Genomic DNA, 21,072 nt, shown 5'->3' on the forward strand with positions numbered 1-21,072 from the left:
TCTACCCCGTCAAATGCACTGCTGGGGGTAAGATAAGCGTTCTAAGGCCACAAGTGCAGGCGTGTGTGTAAGCTCCTGTAACCCTCTCTGTAACCCGTATAAGGTGATGCTGAAGAGATGAAGTTGTATATTTTCATGATACTGTAGATGAGAAAAGAGGAGAAGAATAGCTGGGTCACGTACTGGTTTTTAGTTATACAGCAAAAAGAGATGCTAGGGGAGGAACGGAAGGAGTAGCCTACTGAAACAGATAACAGGTTCCACACGCATACAGTTCTTCATTTTTATCCCGAAGAAGGTGATGCTGGGGGTACGATAATTGCTCCCAGGCTACGAGTAAAGGCATATGTGTACTCACGATAGAATGCCGGACAAGTGGAAGATCTCCGCGTTGAGGTAGGCGAGGTAGGCCATCACGAACACGAAGATGGGCTCGATCACGCGGACCTGACTCGTCAATCTGGGAAAGGGGGGAGAGAGGAGGAGGACAACGTTAGGTCAGGTGACGGAACAAAGCAACTAAACACAACACTATCAACACCTTGCTCTACCTGGCGATGAAGGCGAAGGGCTGTATTAAGAGCCTAAGAAAGAAGGTGGTAATTAGGTCTTAGCGATAGAGAAGGATGAAGCGAGAAAATTCGTATCAATGGGTTTATGATTGAACACCCTTTTCTCTGTACCTGGTGACGAAGGCGGTGAGGAAGCCCCAGATGATGCCGATGGCCGTGCCGCCGAGGGCCACAAGAAGGAAGGAGGCGACCCCGCTGGCGATGTCAACGGCCTTGATGTTGTTCTCGCCGAGCTCGCTGAAGCCCTCGAACAAGTGATACAAGACCTGGCGGGGAGAGAGAGAGAGAGGGTGTGGAGCAAACTGTCATATACGGCTTATTCGACCCCGTGCCTGCGAACTCTTTGATATCCAGTCATTCTATCTTTCCCTCATGTATTCTCCTCACAAAGTCATTCCCATTCATTCTGATCACACGTCTAGACTACTTCGCTTTACCTGTCTATTCAAGGACTCCACAACCTACTCCTCTTGACGCTACACACCCATACCAAAACCCTCAGCCTATTATTATTATTATTATTATACTGAACATAGTATTACTATTACTAGAAGAAGAAGAAGAAGAAGAAAAATCAATTCCTACAACTACTACTACAACTACAACCACTACCACTACTACCACAACCACCCACCACATCGTACTCACCACCGTCACGCCATCGTTGAGGAGAGACTCGCCGAAGACCAGGATATACAAGACCTCCTCCACCTGTATCTCCTCGAACACGGCCAGCACCGCCACGGGATCCACGGCGGAGATGAGCGACGAGAAGAGGAACATGTGTAGCACTGGGATCTTCACGCCAAAGAGGCCGGTCAGGTTGATGGCGTACATGGTGATGCCTGGAGGGGGACACAGGGAAGAAGGGACGTTGAAAAGAGACGTTTGAAGGGGAGATAGAAAGGATACAGTAGAGCTTGTATAATGATGTTTGGAGAAGTGAGATCAAGAATAATAAGGGATTGGAGAGACTGTTTAGTGATGGTTAGAAACGTAATGCAAGGAAAAATAGACGAAAGAAAAGAAGAATAAGGAATTAGGGACGTTGTATAGTGATGTCCAGAAAAAGAATAAGAAAATAAGGAACCACAGACGAGGTAACAGGTTCATAGCGCATAGAGTAATGTCTTTAAAGGAGGATCACGAAGAGGATTATAGGTTGTAATAGCGATGCTCATAGAAGTAATACAAGGAAAGAAGGGACGTTGCATAGAGAACCTTAGAGGAATACAAGTAAAAAGAAAGGGATTAGATGATGTATAGTGAAGTTTGTATAGGATTGGTGCAAGGATGAACAGAATAACGTAAGGAAGAATAGAGTAACACAAAGGAAGGCTAAGAGATCATAGACGTAGTAATAGGGTTAAGGGATCAGACACGAAGTAATAGGGTTAGAGAGAGAGAGAGAGAGAGAGAGAGAGAGAGAGAGAGAGAGAGAGAGAGAGAGAGAGAGAGAGAGAGAGAGAGAGAGAGAGAGAGAGAGAGAGAGAGAGAGAGAGAGAGAGAGAGAGAGAGAGAGAGAGAGAGAGAGAGAGAGAGAGAGAGAGAGAGGGGGAGGAGGAAGGAAAGGATCCAACGTGCCCAGGTATTCCCAAGTTACCTGTCAGGGTACGCACACACACACACACACACACACACACACACACACACACACACACACAAACACACACACACACACACACACACACGAAATGACTTGCAAATACAACACTTTCTACGCATCTCTCTCTCTCTCTCTCTCTCGTCCACATAAGGGAAGAGTTAACTAGCAATCCCAAATCAAGACCGTGGCTGAGTGGTTGACATTGTCGCACGCAAAACCTCATGGCTAGGGTTCGAATACCACAACCTTGGCATGTCTGACAGGTGGGCAGACAGATGACACTCTAATTAGCATTGCCCAGGTGTACTTTCTCTCTTATCTATTGCAGGTGTTGAGATAGATAAGACTGATAGATAGATAGATAGAGAGAGAGATAGAGAGAGAGAGAGAGAGAGAGAGAGAGAGAGAGAGAGAGAGAGAGAGAGAGAGAGAGAGAGAGAGAGAGAGAGAGAGAGAGAGAACAAATAGATGGGCAGAAGAAAAAAATACCAAAAAAAAAAAAGAAAATAGCGAATGAGAGAAGTAGGGAGAAGAGAGGAGATAGAAAGATAAAGATAGAGAAAGAAAGAGGAGTAAGAGGAACAAGAGGAGCGGTGAATGGGCGGAAGAGGAGTTCGTGAGTCATTGCCGCTCATCTCTCCTCGCCATTAGACAAGAGGAAGAGGATCATTAGAAAACTCCTCTTATTTTTTCCTCTTTATAATTTACTCCTTCCTCCTTTTCTTCCTCCTCCTCCTCCTCCTCCTCCTCCTCCTCCTCTTCTTCTTCTTCTTCTTGATCCTCCTCTTCCTCCTCTTGTTCTTGCTCTTCTTTTTCTTCTTCTTCTTCCTCTTCTTCTTCTTCACTCATCCACATCTTTTTATCATCCACATGCTTCTCTCTCTCATCCACACACACACACACACACACACACACACACACACACACACACACACACACACACACACAGCCTCAACCTTTGCTATTTCACACTGACCTTTTTTGGGCCATCACACTTTTTCGGCAATGGGTCTTTTATTTTTTTCCCTATTAAGTCTCTTCTCTGTTTCCCTTTTTGCGTACACACAGACAGACACAAAAACCGCGACCCCTTCCCTTCTTCCCACACTCTCCAACACCTTACCTGTGACCTCAACGCACCTGTCCACAGCTTGAATTACCTGTTGACCTATTGACTGTATACCATCTGTGACCTCAACGCACCTGTCCACAGCTTGAATTACCTGTTGACCTATTGACTGTATACCATCTGTGACCTCTAAGCAACTGTCCACAGCTTGTATTACCTGTATCTGTCCACCTGTTGACTGTATACCATCTGTGACTTCTATCCATCTACCTGCGACCTCTTGTGTCCCTCGATCTCCACACCTGTGCATCCTGTTCTCACCTCCAAACCTGCCTGCATACCTGTCATCATTTAGGGTTCCTCTGTTTTTACGCTTTTTTCTTTTTAGGTTTTCTTTTATCATAGTGTACTTTTAAAATTTCTTGATAAAGTAGTTTCATATAAATATCTAAATTTGTAAAGTTTTCATATTTTTTAAAACTATTTTTAAGCCGGTAACGACACCAGAGTTCTGCATATTTTAGTGACTATATAAAGATTTTACTTAAGTGCTGAATGTGAACTACAAATTGGAAATGTTGTTATATTAACGAAATTAACATTTTTAAATAACTTCCGATTTATGTATGATGTTTTGGTTTTATGTACATTTGTGATCAATAAATATCTATCTATCTATCTATACCTGCTCCTTGCTGTCACCGCGGATAATCTCGTACTATCCTATCTGTACCCATGCCCGACCCCTCCTGTACCCATCATATACCTCACCGCAGCCACCTCCTACATGCTTACTCCTGTACACATAATATACCCCCCTCCATGCCCACCCCTCCTGTACCCATCATATACCTCACCGCAGCCACCTCCCTCATGCTTACTCCTGTACACATAATATACCCCCCTCCATGCCCACCCCTCCTGTACCCATTATAGACCGAACCCCCTTACTTCTTACCCCCTGCACATAGATCTCTCCCGCGTACCTCCTGCCCCACTTATACGCGCTTGGTGACGGGGCGGCAGTGTGTATGTAAAGCGAGCAATACTATTAGTGGACGTTACCTCTGCTTTATGGGCCTGGACTTGGCTACCTGGCGGGGCTAAGTTGAGTGGAGTGTTAATAAGGAGAAGCTGACCCACCCTGACCTCTCTTTTGCCTTTTCATCTTTCTTGTATTACCTTTTTCTTCCCCGTCACCTATTCTTCACCTTTTCCTCACCTTCCCTTTACCTTTTCTCGACGTTTTCACCTTTTCTTTACCTGTTTTTAACCTTCCACCTTTTTCTTCACCTCTTACCATTCCTTCGCCTGTCTTCACACATTCCCAGCACCTTATACACACACAAACCCATTCCACGTGACCAAACCCATTCAGAACTTCTTGAAACCATACATAAACTAAAAAACACGATCCAAACCTCTTAGATTCACACCTGAAACCCCAAAACACATTCAGAACCTCTATAGCGCACACTCAATACCCTTCACCAACTCAAAGGACATTCAGAACCCCTTAAAAGCGAACCCAATACCATTCACCAATCCAAAAGACATTCAGAAACTCTTAAAACCACACTTAAACTCCCCAAAACGATCTAAACCCCTTACATTCACACCTGAAACCCCAAAACACGATCCAAACCTCTTAACCCCACATCCAAACCCACTCACCGATCATCAGGGCGTTCCAGATGGTGCCGATGACAGCGAAGACCAAGATGGTGAAGAGGTGGTCAAAGAAGAGGCGGTTGGGCATGAAGTAGCCGGCGTCCAGGATGATAGGCGGCAGCAGGTAGAGGAAGAAAACGTCGGCGGTGAGCGGGGACACGGTGGCCGCCTTGGTGAGAAAAAGCAGCAGTCCGATGATCACGCCCAGCACAATCAGCATGCAAGACTCGGGGAAGACATGGGACAGCTTCGGCGTCATGTGGAAGCCTGGAAAAGAGAACAAATAGACATAAGAAGAGGTTTAGGGATATAGGAGTGAGGAAGGGAGTGAAGGATAGGGTTCTAATATTATAGTAGTGGTGTTGGTGTTAGTATGCAAGACTCGGGGAAGACATGGGACAGCTTAGGCGTCATGTGGAAGCCTGCGAAGGGGAGAAGATGCACATTAGAGGAGGTTTGGGGATAAGGAAGTGAAAGAGAAGAAGGGAAGTGTAAGGTAATGCAAATATAAGTATTATTATTATTATTGGTATCAGTATTATGAGGTAGAAGGGATATAAGGTGGTAGTAGTAGTAGTAGTAGTAGTAGTAGTAGTAGTAGTAGTAGTAGTAGTAGTAGTAGTAGTAGTAGTAGTAGTAGTAGTAGTCAAGGAAGAAGGAAAAGAAGAAAAAGAAAAAAAGTAATCATAAATAAATAAATTGAAAAAATATTATCGTTATGATGATGATGATGGTGATGCTGATGATGACGATGATGATGATAGTGGTGGCGGTGGGAACGTGGCGGGCCCCCAAGGCACCATGACCCCCGGGGAAGGTCACCCTCGCCCCGGGGGTCACGAGGTCATGTGAGGTCACCCGGGAAACGGTTCCGGGAAACTGGCTGACGCTCTTTCTTCAGGCATGGGAACGGGGTGGAGTGGGGGGGGTAAAAGAGGGGGGAAGGGGAGGGGAGGGGGAGGAAGGAGGAAGAGAAGGAGGAAGAGAGGGAGGGGGAATAAGGGAAGGGAAGGAGAAGGAAGGTATGTATGTATGTATGTATGTATGTATGTATGTAGTGTACCTATGTGCGTTTGTATGTACGTATAATTATGTGTGTGTAACTGTGTATTTTTTTTTATCTATTTATTTATTTTCCATTTTATTGTTGATTTATTTTATTTTTCATTTATTCTTATTTCTTATTTATTATTCTCTATTTTATCCTTTTTGTGTGTGCGTGCGTGTGTGTGTTTCCATCTGCTTGTGTTTTTAATTAATGAGTTTCTGTGTGTTTAAAAAGGATTAGATTGTCTGTGTGTGTGTGTGTGTGTGTGTGTGTGTGTGTGTGTGTGTGTGTGTGTGTGTGTGTGTGTGTGTGTGTGTGTGTGTGTGTGTCAGTTATTTTTTCTTCCTCTCGTTTCCAGTTTATCTTCTTCTTGTGGTTCCGTTACTCTCTCTCTCTCTCTCTCTCTCTCTCTCTCGCACACGCACACACTGACCTTCAACCTGACTGACTGACTGACTGACACGATACGGAACCAACTAACCTTCGCCTCTTCCTTCCTCCTCCTCCTCCTCTTCTTCCTCCTCCCCTTTCCTCTTCTTTCCTCCGTTTCCTACTTCTCCTTTCTCGTCTTCCTTCTCCTTCCATCATTCTCCTCCCCGTCCTCCTCCTCCTCCTCCTCTTTCCTTCATTTTTCTCTCTCTCTTCGATTTTCTCCTTCTCCCTTCTTAAAACTCTTCCCCTTTCTATCCTCCTCCTCCTCCTCCTCCTCCTCCTCCTCCTCCTTCTCCTCCTCCTCCCTGTTTTTTCCGGTCTCCCCTTTTTCTCCCCTCCAAATCTTCCCGCCTCTTCCCCCTGACGTCAGCAAGAGAGATAAAATTAGGAGCTGGAAAAAAAATTCTTACTCGGGGACACTGATGAAGAAGATTATATAAGAGAGAGGGAGAGAGAGGGAGAGAGAGAAAGAGAGGGGGAGCGACAAGGTAAAGGGCAAAGGAGAGGAAAAAATATATAGAGAAAAATGAAAGAAAATGGAAGGCAGAAAAGGATTGAAAGACAGAAAAAGGACAAAAAAATAAAGAAAAAGAGAGAGAGAGAGAGAGAGAGAGAGAGAGAGAGAGAGAGAGAGAGAGAGAGAGAGAGAGAGAGAGAGAGAGAGAGAGAGAGAGAGAGAGAGAGAGAGAGAGAGAAGAAGGGATAGAAAATATAAAGAAAAATGAAAGAAAATGGAATTCAGAAAAGGATGAAAAATGACAAAAAAAAATATAGAAAAAGAGAGAATAATGGAGAGAAAAAGGATGAGAAAGATACAATAACGATAATAAGACAGAGAAAAGGTACGTAGGAAAAGACAGAAAAGATAGACAGAAAAGACAGACAGAAAAGGTAGACAGAAAAGACGGACAGAAAAGACAGAAAAGAGAAAGGAACAGAAAAGAAGAAAGGGAGAAAAGGAGATAGAAGGGATAGAAAGGACAGAAAAAAACAGAAAGAAGACGAGACAAGGAGAGAAAAAGAGACAGAAAAGGACAGGAAAAAGACAGAAAGATAAAGAAGACCGAAACAAGACAGAAAAGAGAAAAGAGAAGGGACAGAAAAAATAGAAAAATAAATAAAAATGACAAAAAGACAGAAAAGGGACAGAAAAAGGTGATAGAAAAAATAAATAATAAAAAAATATACATAAAAATGACAGAAAGGGATAGATAATGGACAGGGACAGAAGAGGAAAAGGACAGAAAGCGAAAGAAAAATTACAAAAAAGACAGAAAAGGGACAGAAAAGACAGAAAAGAGACAGACAGAAAAAAGGACAGAAAAAGACAGAAAGACAGAAAAGGGGACAGAAAGACTGAAAAGGGACAGAAAAACAGAAAAAGGACAGAAAAGATACAGAAAGACAGAAAAGGGACAGAAAAGATACAGAAAGACAGAAAAGGGACAAAAAAAACAGAAAAGGGAACAAAAAGACAGAAAAGGGACAGAAAAAGACAGAAAGGGGACAGAAAAAGACAGAAAAGGGGACAGAAAAAGACAGAAGGGACAGAAAAAGACAGAAAGGGGACAGAAAAAGACAAAACGGACAGAAAACGACAAAAAGAGAAAAAAAGACAATAAAAAGAAAGATAAGAGAAAAAGAAAAAAAAAACTTTCTCCTTCTTGAGACTTCCTACATCGCTTGTTCGTGAAAGAATGCTGTTATGCCTCCTCCTTCTCCTCCTCCTCCTCCTCCTCCTCCTCCTCTTCCTCTTCATCCTGTTGTGTTGGAGGGGAAGCAGGAGGAGGTAGGAAAATACGATAAAAACACACACACACAAAAAACTTACACACGCAATTAATGTCTGGTGTAGTATGTGTGTGTGTGTGTGTGTGTGTGTGTGTGTGTGTGTGTGTGTGTGTGTGTGTGTGTGTCCAATACAAACATACCAAGCAGCAACAATGGCAATGAATAGGAAGGAAAACACACACTTGAGGACACACACACACACACACACACACACACACACACACACACACACACACAGTACCGTGGGCGTCCCTGTCAACACAAAGAGAATTACAACACCCATAACACTGCCTTGGACACACTGAATCTGCCAAGCCTCTCGCAGCAGACTCCTTACGTTCTTCTTTTATTTTTCTACGTGCTTCCTATGGCGCTGGTAGGCTGTTTCTGGGGACCTCATGAACGGCCCCAGTCTGTTAGTGGAGCATGCGAATTTTATTTATAGTGGGTGCCGTATATTTCTCATCCTTTTTCTGTCCATTATTATCTTTTTCTCTTTTTTTCTATCATGGTTTTTTCCGTTTTTTCTCGTCTTTTTCTCCTTTTTTGTCTTTTCCTGTCCGTGCCTGGGTTGATGGAAGGTCAGGGCAGCTTGTGGGTAATCTTCAGACACTCGGCGAGGCTTGAAAATTGTCAGCGTGAGACTCGAACTTTGGTCCACAAGTTCACCACGCGCGCGACCTTACTGAACTAAATCTACCCAAATCCACCTTAACCTGACTTGACTTAACTAACTGTCCTCTGTCTTTCTTTTTCCTGTCTTTTTTTCTCTTTTTGTCATTTTCTGTTTTTCTGTCGCTTTTCTTTCTTTTTCTGTCATTTTAATTTATTTTTTCAACTTTTTCTGTCCTTTCTCTTCTCTTTCTTGTCTTTTTTTTATTTTTTTCTATCTATTTTTGTCTTTTTTCCTGTCCATTTCTGTCTTTTCTCTCCTTTTCTCGTCTTTTCTGTTTTTTTTCTGTCCTTTCTGTCTCCAACTCACTTATCCTGACCTAACTCAACTAAATCTACCCAAACCCAAACCAACCTGACCTAACTTAACTTACTTTATACCTAATCTACCTTCCACGAGTTCACCACGCCCGCGACCTAACTGAACTAAGTCTACCCAAACCCAACTTAACCTGACCTGACTTAACTAACCCGACCTAACTTAACCTACTCTACCCCAACTCAACCTATCCTGACCTAACTCAACTGAATCTACCCCAACCCAAACTAACTTGACCTGACAACTCACTACCTAATCTACCTTTCACGAGTTCACCACGCCCGCGCTGACCACTCGACCACCGCCCACCCTTTGTAACATCAATCATTCTTAATCTGTGTATCCTTTGTGCCTTGGGGGTAATATAAGCCATAACTACGCGTGTCCCCGGTGCTCTTTTCCGTTGCCACATTGGTCCTTGAGGTGACTAAGTGGTGTAACAAAGGCGGATTAATCAACAGGTAGTCAAGAAGCAGGTGAGAACAGGTGAGAGGCGGCGGTAAGCGCTCAACGGAGGGGATCATTGCCGGAAATCCGTGTAACGTCGGAAGGAGGTTACTGATAAACAGAAAGACGGAAAATACTATAATAAAAATGATGTCGCACGCGCGCTGACGTAACGATGACAAGTTAAGAAAAAGTGGAAGTAAGGGAGAGAAAAGAAATGAAAGGGAAGGAAAGGGAAGCAAATTATATTAAAGGGAAAGACGGAAAAAAACAACTTTAAAGGTGGTGTCGCACGCGCGCTGATGTAAGGATGACCAGTTAAGAAAATGTGGAAGGAACACAAAGGAACACAAAGGAAGAACAAGCAACAGCAGACCAGCTAACTATCTAATCAAAGGTGGAAGATGAAGGACAGGAAAGGCGAAGGCTCCGAGAGAAAAGAAATGAAAGGGAAGGAAAGGGAAGGAAATAAGAGAAAGTGAGGAAAGGGACAGAAGACAAAAAGAGGAATGGAAAGGAAACAAAGGGAAAGAAGAAAGAAAAGGAAGGAGAGGAAAATACGAAAAAAAGGCGAAAATTAAAAGAAAGCAAGAAAACGAAAACAAAGAAAGAGAAATAAAAGAAAGGAAACGAAGGAAAAGGAAAATAGAGAAAACGGAGGGAAAGGAAAATAACGAAAAAAGGCGAAAAAAAAAACAGTAAAGAAATTAAAAGAAAGGAAGAAAACGAAAAAGAAAATAAGAAAGAAAAGAGAAATGAAAAGGAAAGGACAGAAAAATAAAATAAAATGAAAAAAATTAAATAAAGAAAAAACACGAGAAAAGGTAAAAAAAAAAGAGGGAAGGAAACAAGAAATTCTCACACATCAGTAATAAAAACAAACAAAAACAAAAAGAAAGAAAACAGCAACGTGAGAAGATGAGAATGCAGACAGCTAATAATAGTCTCTCTCTCTCTCTCTCTCTCTCTCTCTCTCTCAAGGGGGTTTCCAGACTTAAGAGGAGAAGGTGTTTTGTGGAATTCCCCGTGTGTGTGTGTGTGTGTGTGTGTGTGTGTGTGTGAGAGAGAGAGAGAGAGAGAGAGAGAGAGAGAGAGAGAGAGAGAGAGAGAGAGAGAGAGAGAGAGAGAGAGAGAGAGAGAGAGAGAGAGAGAGAGAGAGAGATTTAATTAAACCAATCAGATCCGCGCTGTAATTACTCAATTGTTTTCCTTTTTCTTTTTCTTCGTTTAATCTGAAGTTGTTTTTTTTTTTCGTGTGATGATGTTTGTCTTTTTCTTTGTTCTCTCTCTTTCTCTCTCTCTCTCTCTCTCTCTCTCTCACAATGAATGGCTGACAAGGGTCGTAAATATTCTCTCAACAACAACAAGACTAACAATATCCTCTTCCTTATCCTTCTTATTAATTATCATTCATTCTCTGCTTCTCCTTTATCGCCCTTTGCTCCTTCCCACGTCCGTCAGTCAGTTGTTTTTTTAGCGTGTGTCCTGGACTCTACTCCATAATGGCTATCTTCATCTACTTTTTTTCTTCGCCTTTTTCCTCTCCTTTCCATATCAGTAATTAACTCAGTAATTATTGTACCTCTTCATTATTCTTGGACACACTCTCTCGCCTCTCCATATCAATTATTTCTACCCTTCAAATTAGTTATCTTCGTTGACGTTTTCCTTCCTATTCTTCCCCTTTCTATATCAGTAATTAATTCCTATCATAATTATTGTACCTCTTTTCTTACGACTGAACACTCTCTCGCCTCCATATCAATTATTTCTACCCTTCAAATTAGTTATCTTCGTTGACTTTTTCCTTCCCATTCTTCCCCTTTCTATATCAGTAATTAATTCCTATCATAATTACTGTACCTCTTTATTACTCTTGGACACACTCTCTCGCCTCCATATCAATTATTTCTACCCTTCAAGTTTACTTTTTCCTTTCTACGTCCTCACTTTACTCCTATCTTAATTGTCTGATCTCCTTTTACTCTTGGACACACTCTTTCGCCTCCATGTCAATTATTTCTACCCTTCAAAATACTTACTTTCACTTATTTTACTCGTATTCTTCATTTTATTCTTCCCATTCACTTTTATTTATATTATTACCTCTATTAGCCTACTCTCGATTGAACCCTTTCTCTTCCACATCATTTTATTCCTCATATTTTCTTCTCTACTTCACTTCTATTCTTCTTTAATATAATTATTCTCCTTCTTCATATCTGTAATTCACTCCTATTTTCTATTATTATCTCTATTACATTTTCCTTCCTATCATTATCGTACCTTTTTTCTTATGACTGAACACACTCTCTCCCTTCCATATCAATTATTTCTACCCTTCAAATTACTTATCTACACTTATTTTACTCGTATTCTTCATTCTATTCTTCCCATTCATATATTTTCATACTCTATGTCTTTATCGCACTCTTGTTTCGTCATCGTTCATCAGTCAGTCATTTTTTCTTTTACACATTTGCGATAATTCCCCTTCTTCTAATTATACACCGCTTTTCAAACTCCCAAATCAGTTATCTTCACTTACTTTATTTTCTTCACTTTGCTCGTATTCTTCATCCTGTTCCTCCTCTTCTTATCCGTAATTAACTCACTTATTTCTATTATTTTTACCTCTCTTATTCATTTCTCTCTCTTCCACACTGCTTACTCTTCGTTCTCTTGCTCTTCATCACCCTTTCCTCCTTCCAAATCCATTATTCCTTATTTTTTGCCGAAGGGTCGCGGGGTTTTAACGAGGGCGACGCGGATGGGCCATAAATTTACCCTTCGTCCACTTTTTATAGCAGAGGCGAGGCGGGCCAGGGCGGGACAAGGATAGGAACGGCGGGGAGGAATAGATCAGGTGAAGGATGCGAGAAAACAAGGATAGGGTAGGGACAGCGGGGAGGAATAGATTAGGTGATGGATGCGAGAAAACAAGGATAGGGTAGGGACAGCGGGGAGGAATAGATTAGGTGAAGGATGCGAGAAAACAAGGATAGGGTAGGGACAGCGGGGAATACATTAGGTAAGGGATAAAAAAAAGAGCAAGGATAGGGTAGGGACAGCGGGGAAGAATAGATTAGGTGATGGATGCGAGAAAACAAGGATAGGGTAGGGACAGCGGGGAATACATTAGGTAAGGGATAAAAAAAAAGAGCAAGGATAGGGTAGGGACAGCGGGGAAGAATAGATTAGGTGAAGGATGCGAGAAAACAAGGATAGGGTAGGGACAGCGGGGAATACATTAGGTAAGGGATAAAAAAAAGGAAGGATAGGGTATGGAGAGCAACTGGATTATGCTATCACGTGTTAAGGGAAAAAGACAACCGGGTTATTTTAGGTGTGGAAAAAAGGAATATTTATAGCGTTGCCAAATGAGGATAAAAAAAACTGGAATGGATTGTCAAGTGATGGGAAAACAGACGAAATATTTTAATGTTGCCAAAGAACTGTTGCCAAATGAAGATCAACAACTGGAATGGATTGTCAAGTGATGCGAGAAAAGACGAAATATTTTAATGTTGCGGAAAAAAAGGGATATTTATAAAGTGTTGCCAAATGAAGATCAACAACTGGAATGGATTGTCAAGTGATGCGAGAAAAGACGAAATATTTTAATGTTGCGGAAAAAAAAGAATATTTATAAAGTGTTGCCAAATGAAGATCAACAACTGGGATGCATTGTCAAGTGATGCGAGAAAAGACGAAATATTTTAATGTTGCGAAAAAAAGGAATATTTATAAAGTGTTGCCAAATGAAGATAAGAAACTGGAATGGATTGTCAAGTAATGCGAGAAAAGACGAAATATTTTAATGTTGCGAAAAATAAAACCTCGAAATGTATCGCCGGTAAGTGTTGGCAGATAAAAAAACAACAACAACTGGAATATTCTACCAAATGTTAATGGAAAAAAAAAACCGGAATAGTTTAGTGTTGCGAAAAATAGACGAAATATAATAAGTGTTGCCAGATGTAAAAAAATAACACCTGGAGTATTTAATCGAGTGTTGCCAAGAAGAAAAACAACCAGAATATTCTATCGAGTGTTACCAAAAAACAAAACAAAAAAACTCGCATATCTTAGCTGTGAAAAAAATACTTGAAAGTGTTGCCAGATAAAAAAATAAAAATAAAAATAAAAATAAAAATCCCGAAATATTTTAGTTGCAAGAAAGAACAAACAAAAAAATGTCCTTGAAAATTGTGTGGCCACCCCTATTTTTTTTGTTTTTTTTTGTTACTGTTGTTACTCTTACCGTCACTCAGTATAGCCAGAAAACACACACACACACACACACACACACACACACACACACACACACACACACACACACACACACACACACACACACACACACACACGTTGTCCTTCGCTGTTCAAATTTATCGTCCATCCTTCCTTCTGTCCTTCATTATCTTTTTTTTCTTATTGCTATTTTCGTCATTTTTTTCCTATCTTTCAATTATCCTCTTCGACCTTTAATCACTGGTCATCCTTCCTTTATTTCCGCGATGTTAATTTAGCGATTTATTGATTTTTCTTGTTATTTTCATCATTCTCTTTCTCCATTTCAATTATTTTTTATCTAATTCGTCTTATTTTTTTCATTATTTTTTCTTTATATTTCATTTTTTTCTTATTTAATTCGTTTTTATTCGTTTTTACTTATTATTTTCATTAGTTTTTCTATATATTTCAATTTTCTTATTTAATTCGCCTTTTTATTTTTATTTTTACTTACTATTTTTTTTCTTCATATTTCTTTTTTTTATCTAATTCTCTTTTTATATATTTATTTTTCATTTAATTCATCTTTTTTTCCCGCCCTGTCATGCACTGTTGCCAGAAAAAGTAGGAAAACACACACACACACACGCACACGCACACACAAACACACACGCTGACCTTGATCGCTACGAGTCATCCTTACGTGTTGTTGTTGCTGTCATTGCTGTTGTTGTTGTATATACTCTCATCGTCACAAAGATCATCGTCATCATCATCATTGTTCCATTCCCAACAGGACATTAACCTTTCGCGAACATTTCCACTCTATTTTATTATATCTATAGTTTCCGGGGTTTTTTTCTATAAATAAACGCTTCATAAACTTCGTAATGGCATCGGACTCTATTGAACGAACTCCCTTTTGGAATCATATAATTTTTCTTCCTTTTTGTTAATTATTAACGACTTTTTTTTCTCTTGTTATTTTTGTATTGCGTTTTTTCTCTCCTTGCGATACTATCTTTTTCTTCTTTTTAATCTAATTTACATATCAGTTATGTGACGGGGATGAGCACCGGGGCCACGCGCAGCTATACCGTATGAATAAACACTAACTTTACCATTTCCCATTCTGTCACTTTCTTAGTCCAGCCGTTCTCCTCTCTCGTCCATACGTCTCCATTGACATTTCTTGATTTTAATTGTTTGTTTTTTACGAAATGTTGCTTATTTTGTCTATGTAAGTCTAGTAGCGTCCATGTTCCTGCCTTTGTCAATAACCTGAAAGAGAAATAAAATAAAAAAAGGAAGCAAAGGAAGGGAAAAGGAAGGGAAGACAAGGGGAGGGAAGGGGAGGGAAGGGAAGGAAAAAGAAGGGAAGAAAGGGAAGGGAAGGAAGGAAATTATAGGAAGGAAGAGGAGGGGAAGGGAAGGGAGGGAAAAGAAAGGGTAGAGAAGGGAGGAAAGGAAAGGAAAAGAAAGGATGAGAAAGGAAGAGCAGGAAAAGAAGAAAAAAAGAAGAAACGCATGTGAAGGAAGAGGAAGAAAAGGGAAGAAAAGCCAGGGAAAGGAAAGAAAAAGAAAAGCCAGGGAAAGGGAAAGGAAGGAAAGGGAAGGAAAGGAAATGGCTAAGACAACAATCATGATTCTACCTTTGTCAATATTTTGTTCACGGTGTTGCGTCAATTTCCGCGTATATATATTTTTAAAGTGTTTCCGCGTCTGTCTGTTACCATGATAGTGTTTGTGTTGAGATAAGTGTGTGTGTGTGTGTGTGTGTGTGTGTATGTGTGTGTGTGTGTGTGTGTGTGTGTGTGTGTGTGTGTTTTGCGATAATTGTGTTTGTGTAAGCTGGCCAATCACACACTCACACTCACACACACACACACACACACACACACACACACACACACACACACACACACACACACATTCTCTCTCTTTATCTCTATCTATCTATCTGTCAATCTATCTATCTACCAAAGAGAAAGGGGAAGAGGAAAGAGAAGGGGAGGGGGAGGAGGAGAAAAAGAGAGGAAAAAGGAGGAAAGGAAGAGCAGAAGAAAGGAGAAGATAACAAAATGAAGAGAGGAAGAATAGGAAAAGAGAAGAAAAAGAGAAGAAAATAAAAGGAAAAAAAGTAGAAAGGACAAAAAAAGGAGGACGAGATTGAAAGAGAAAAAGAATGAGGTAGGAAAACGAGAAAGGGGGGAAGAGGGGGAAGAAGAAAAATGAGGAGGAGGAAGAGGGAGAGGAGGAGGAGGAGGAGGAGGGGAAGAGAAAAAAGGGGAGGAGGAGGGGAAGTTCCAGAAAGACACCGGGTCATGAAACTAAGAAGAGAGGTCAATGACGTCATCAAGGAGGAGGAGGAGGAGGAGGGAGAGGAGGAGGAGGAGGAAGATTAGGAGGAGTTACAGATGAGAGATTGAGGGGGGGGGGGAAGGATGGAGAGAGAGAGAGAGCGAGAGAGAGAGAGAGAGAGAGAGAGAGAGAGAGAGAGAGAGAGAGAGAGAGAGAGAGAGAGAGAGAGAGAGAGAGAGAGAGAGAGTGGGTAAAGACAATATGTAGGTAACGAGAAAGGTGAAGAGGAGGAGGAGGAGGAGGAGGAGGAGGAGGAGGAGAATGAAGCAAGAGAGAGGAGGAGGAGGAGGAGGAGAGAGGAGAGAGAGAGGAGGAGAGAGAGAGAGAGAGAGAGAGAGAGAGAGAGAGAGAGAGAGAGAGAGAGAGAGAGAGAGATAGAGAGAGAGAGAGAGAGAGAGAGAGAGAGAGAGAGAGAGAGAGAGAGAGAGAGAGAGAGAGAGAGAGAGAGAGAGAGAGAGAGAGAGAGAGAGAGAGAGAGAGAGAGAGAGAGAGAGAGAGAGAGATAGAGAGAGAGAGAGAGAGAGAGAGAGAGAGAGAGAGAGAGAGAGAGAGAGAGAGAGAGAGAGAGAGAGAGAGAGAGAGAGAGAGAGAACTTCCCTTTCCACTCCCGGACACACACACACACACACGCGGAAGGAAGGGGGGGAAGCGGGGAGACTTGTGTGTGTGTGTGTGTGTGTGTGTGGAATAACCAGCCAGTACATTACATCTCTCTCTCTCTCTCTCACATTAAACTTGCATGGCTGTCTGTTCGTCCGTCCAACAAACTCGTATACTCTCTCTCTCTCTCTCTCTCACTATAAACTTGCATGGCTGTCTGTTCGTCCGTCCAACAAACTCGTATAATTCTCTCTCTCTCATTAAACTAACATGGGTGTCTGTTCGTCTGTCCAACAAACCCATATAATTCTCTCTCTCTCTCTCTCTCTCTCTCTCGTGGCCTTGGAAGCCGACACAGTCCCGTAATACTCGTGGTGGTGGTGGAGGTGGCGTTGGTGGTGGTGAGGAGGGGGGGAGGGAAAAGGGGGGAAGGGTGAAGGGAGGGCGGGAGAGCAGTTAAGCCCACCACCACCACCACCACCACCACGGTCATCACCTTTCCCACCACGGTCATCACCACTATTACCTGTTCCCACCTCCATTACTTAATAGAGCAAAGTGATGATGATAATAATAATAATGATAATAATAATAATAATAATAATAATAATAATAATAATAATAGAGGTTGTTGTAACTTGTCCTGTGTTTCTCTCTCTCTCTCTTTTTTTTTCCTTTCTAGATTAATTCGTTTTCCTTCTTCCTCCTTTTCTTCTTTTCCTTCCATTAATTTTAACTTCAATTCTAACTTCATTTTGCTACTTTTTTCCTCTTTATTCTTCTTGTTCAAATACTTCTTCTTCATCTCCCTTATTCCTCTTTCTCCCTTCTGTCTGTTTTCTGTCTTCGTATCTCCTCTCCCTCCTCTCTCTCCCACTTCCATCTCAATTTCCTTCTTTTTCTCTCTTCTGTCTATAGCTATCTAACTGGTGGTGGTGGTGGTGGTGATGTTGGTGCTGGTGATGATGGTGTTGAAAGAAGCGGAAAATGAGGTGTAAGTTACAAAGAGGATGAGAGAGAGAGAGAGAGAGAGAGAGAGAGAGAGAGAGAGAGAGAGAGAGAGAGAGAGAGAGAGAGAGAGAAAATGATGAAGTGAGGCAGAAAGGAAGTGAGAGACGGGAAGGGAACGGAAGAGAAGGGAAGGGAAGGGGAGTGAAGCCAAGGGAAGGGAAGGGAAGCAAAGGGAAGAGAAGGGAAAGGAAGGGAAGGGAAAGGAAACAAAGAGAAGGGAAGTGACGGGGAGGGGAAAGGAAGGGAAGGGAAGTGAAGGGGAGCGAAGCCAAGGGTAGGGAAGGGGAGCGAAGGGAAGGGAAAGGCAGGGAAGGGAAGGGAAGGGAAGGGAGAGGAAACAAGGAGAAGGGAAGTGAAGGGGAGGGGAAAGGAAGGGAAGGGAAGGGAAGGGAAGAGAAGGGAAGGGAAGGGAGAAGAAACAAATGGAAGGGAAGTGAAGGGGAGGGGAAAGGAAGGGAAGGGAAGGGAGGGGTGAAGGGGAGGGTAAGAGCGCATAACAAGACCGCACCTTCCATTCACACGAACTAATAAAAAAATAGGGAAAAAAACTTGCAGGGAAGGTAAATGTAAATATAATAATAATAATAATAATAATAATAATAATAATAATAATAATAATAATAATAATAATAATAATAATAATAATAATAATAATAATAATAATAATAATAATAATAATAATAATAATAATAATAATAATAATAATGATAGTTAAGACTCGTCCAGACTCCTTATGTTCTTATGTTGTTGTCTTCCTCCTCCTCCTCCTCCTCCTCCTCCTCCTCCTCCTCCTCCTCCTACTCCCACCCTCCCTTCCATATACCTCTCTCTCCATTCTTCATCATTCTATTCAGTCTTTCACCTGTCATCTCTTCTCCTCCTCCTCCTCCTCCTCCTCCTCCTCCTCACCTCCTCCTCCTCCTCCCCGTACAATCTCTGACACGGACTCACGCGCTCTTCTTTCCTTTTTTTTTTTTTTGTGTGTGTGTGTGAGAGAGAGAGAGAGAGAGAGAGAGAGAGAGAGAGAGAGAGAGAGAGAGAGAGAGAGAGAGAGATAACCCGTCATTCTAAATTTGGATCTTCCGAGAAAACAAGAAACAAGCAAAAACAAAAACACGTTCACAACTAAAGTCACGAACAGAAGGAGAAAAAATAAATAAACCAGATCTTCTCTCTCTCTCTCTCTCTCTCTCTCGTGATTTATATAATTATTTTTCCTTTTTTTCTTTCTTTTATTTTATTTCCTCCATTTTTTACCTCTCCTCCTCCTCCTTCCTTTTCCTCCTCTTCCTTCTCCTCCTTCAATATACAAAGTAAAAAATGCAATGAATATAATAAATGCTAAGAGGAAAAGGAGGAGGAGGAGGAGGAGGAGGAGGAGGAGGAGGAGGAGGAAGACGAGGATTAGGAAGATGATAGCAGGAAGAGCTTGGATAAGAGAGAGAGAGAGAGAGAGAGAGAGAGAGAGAGAGAGAGAGAGAGAGAGAGAGAGAGAGAGAGAGAGAGAGACTTAAATCATACAATAATAATAATAATAATAATAATAATAATAATAATAATAATAATAATAATAATAATAATAATAATAATAATAAAAATAAGAATTAAATGAAGTTCGTTTCTTCTTATATTGAGAGAAGACAATGACTGAGAGAGAGAGAGAGAGAGAGAGAGAGAGAGAGAGAGAGAGAGAGAGAGAGAGAGAGAGAGAGAGAGAGAGAGAGAGAGAGAGAGAGAGAAAGGCATCATACATCACAACTAACAAAAGCCTAATGCAAGACCCGACCCCTTCACCTCTCTCTCTCGCGTCCATCTCTCCTCTTTGCATAATTTCATCTTCATTGAGAGAGAGAGAGAGAGAGAGAGAGAGAGAGAGAGAGAGAGAGAGAGAGAGAGAGAGAGAGAGAGAGAGAGAGAGAGAGAGATAATATTTTATGCAGTGTTGGAGGGAGGAAAAGAAGGAATGGAGGGAAGGGAAGGGAGGGAGGAGGAGGAGGAGGAAGAGGAGGAGGAGGGAGATGCAGCGTGCGTGGGAGAACAAGGTCACAGGAAGAAGGAAGAGAGGTGGAGGAGGAGGAGGAGGAGGAGGAGGAGGAAAAGAGGGAGAGAAAGGAATGGGGAAGTATATGGAAAGGAATGGTAGGAAGGAGGAGGAGGAGGAGGAGGAGGAGGAGGAGGAGGAAGAGATGAAGTAAAAAATTGAGGAAAAAAAGAATAAAAAAAGAAAACTAAAAATATGAATCACGACAGAGAGAGAGAGAGAGAGAGAGAGAGAGAGAGAGAGAGAGAGAATATCAATACGTAACCTCATACAATACTACTCTCTCACGCTCGCTGACTCACGCTCAAGGCCGTCTCAAACTCCGCCGCTGAGTCAACACACGAACAAACGCACGAACGGAAACTTTTGAAACAGGAAAGTGAAACGCCCGAAACTTTTTGAAACGGAGGAAGAAAAATAATAATAAAAAGATCGGAAATAAAGAAAAAGATGATAAAAAAGTGAAACGGAGATGAAATAAAAGGAAAAATGAAACAGGTGAAACTTTTTGATACGGGAGAAAAAAATAGAAAAAAAACATCTGAAACAAGGGAGAAACTAATGTAAAGGAATTGAACCAGAAAATATAATAGGTGAAACAGGTGAAACTTTTTTGATACAGGAGAAAAAAAATATAAAAAAACATCTGAAACATGGGAGAAACTAGTGTAAAGGAATTGAAACAGAAAATATAATAGGTGAAACAGGTGAAACTTTTTTGATACGGGAGGGAAAAATAGAAAAAAAATACATCTGAAACAAGGGAGAAACTAGTGTAAAGGAATTGAAACAGAAAATATAATAGGTGAAACAGGTGAAACTTTTTTGATACGGGAGAAAAACAAGAAATAAAAACCCAGATCTGAAACAAGGAGAAACTAATGTAAAAGAATTGAAACAGAGAATATAATAACAAGTTTGAAACAGGTGAAACTTTTTGAAACATGAAAAAAAAATCTGAAGCGAAAATTTGAATTATAACGTTTTGAAAGGAGAAAAAGGAAACAAAATCTGAAACAGCGAAGACACTAATAAATAAAAGTGAAACAGTGCAAGTAACTGATATACAAATGAGGTGAAACGTGCGAAACTTTTTGAAACTCAGGAATGAAACATGAGGAACAATATATAACACACAGAACAAACTGACCAAAGGAAACTGAAACGCTGAAAATAAACTAAAAAAAGTGAAATAA

General features: G+C 41.2%; 1 protein-coding gene across 5 annotated transcripts in view; it reads right to left on the reverse strand.

Moving 5' to 3' along the window:
* The window catches only part of LOC127005361 (probable Na(+)/H(+) antiporter nhx-9), a 101,302-nt gene that overhangs the window by 27,679 nt on the left and 52,551 nt on the right, over positions 1 to 21,072 (reverse strand). For all 5 annotated transcript variants that reach the window (XR_007758438.1, XM_050874150.1, XM_050874151.1 and 2 more), the window contains 4 exons: positions 4,922 to 5,185; positions 1,221 to 1,417; positions 684 to 838; positions 359 to 460 (listed from right to left, as the gene is read on the reverse strand). Coding sequence is in view for 4 of the 5 variants with exons in the window: in XM_050874150.1 (XP_050730107.1) it covers positions 359 to 460; positions 684 to 838; positions 1,221 to 1,417; positions 4,922 to 5,185 (718 nt within the window). In the remaining variant the exon portion in view is untranslated. The remainder of the gene's footprint in view (positions 1 to 358; positions 461 to 683; positions 839 to 1,220; positions 1,418 to 4,921; positions 5,186 to 21,072) is intronic.

This window comes from Eriocheir sinensis, chromosome 30, assembly GCF_024679095.1.
Source record: "Eriocheir sinensis breed Jianghai 21 chromosome 30, ASM2467909v1, whole genome shotgun sequence".
In the NCBI taxonomy this organism is placed as follows: domain Eukaryota; kingdom Metazoa; phylum Arthropoda; class Malacostraca; order Decapoda; family Varunidae; genus Eriocheir; species Eriocheir sinensis.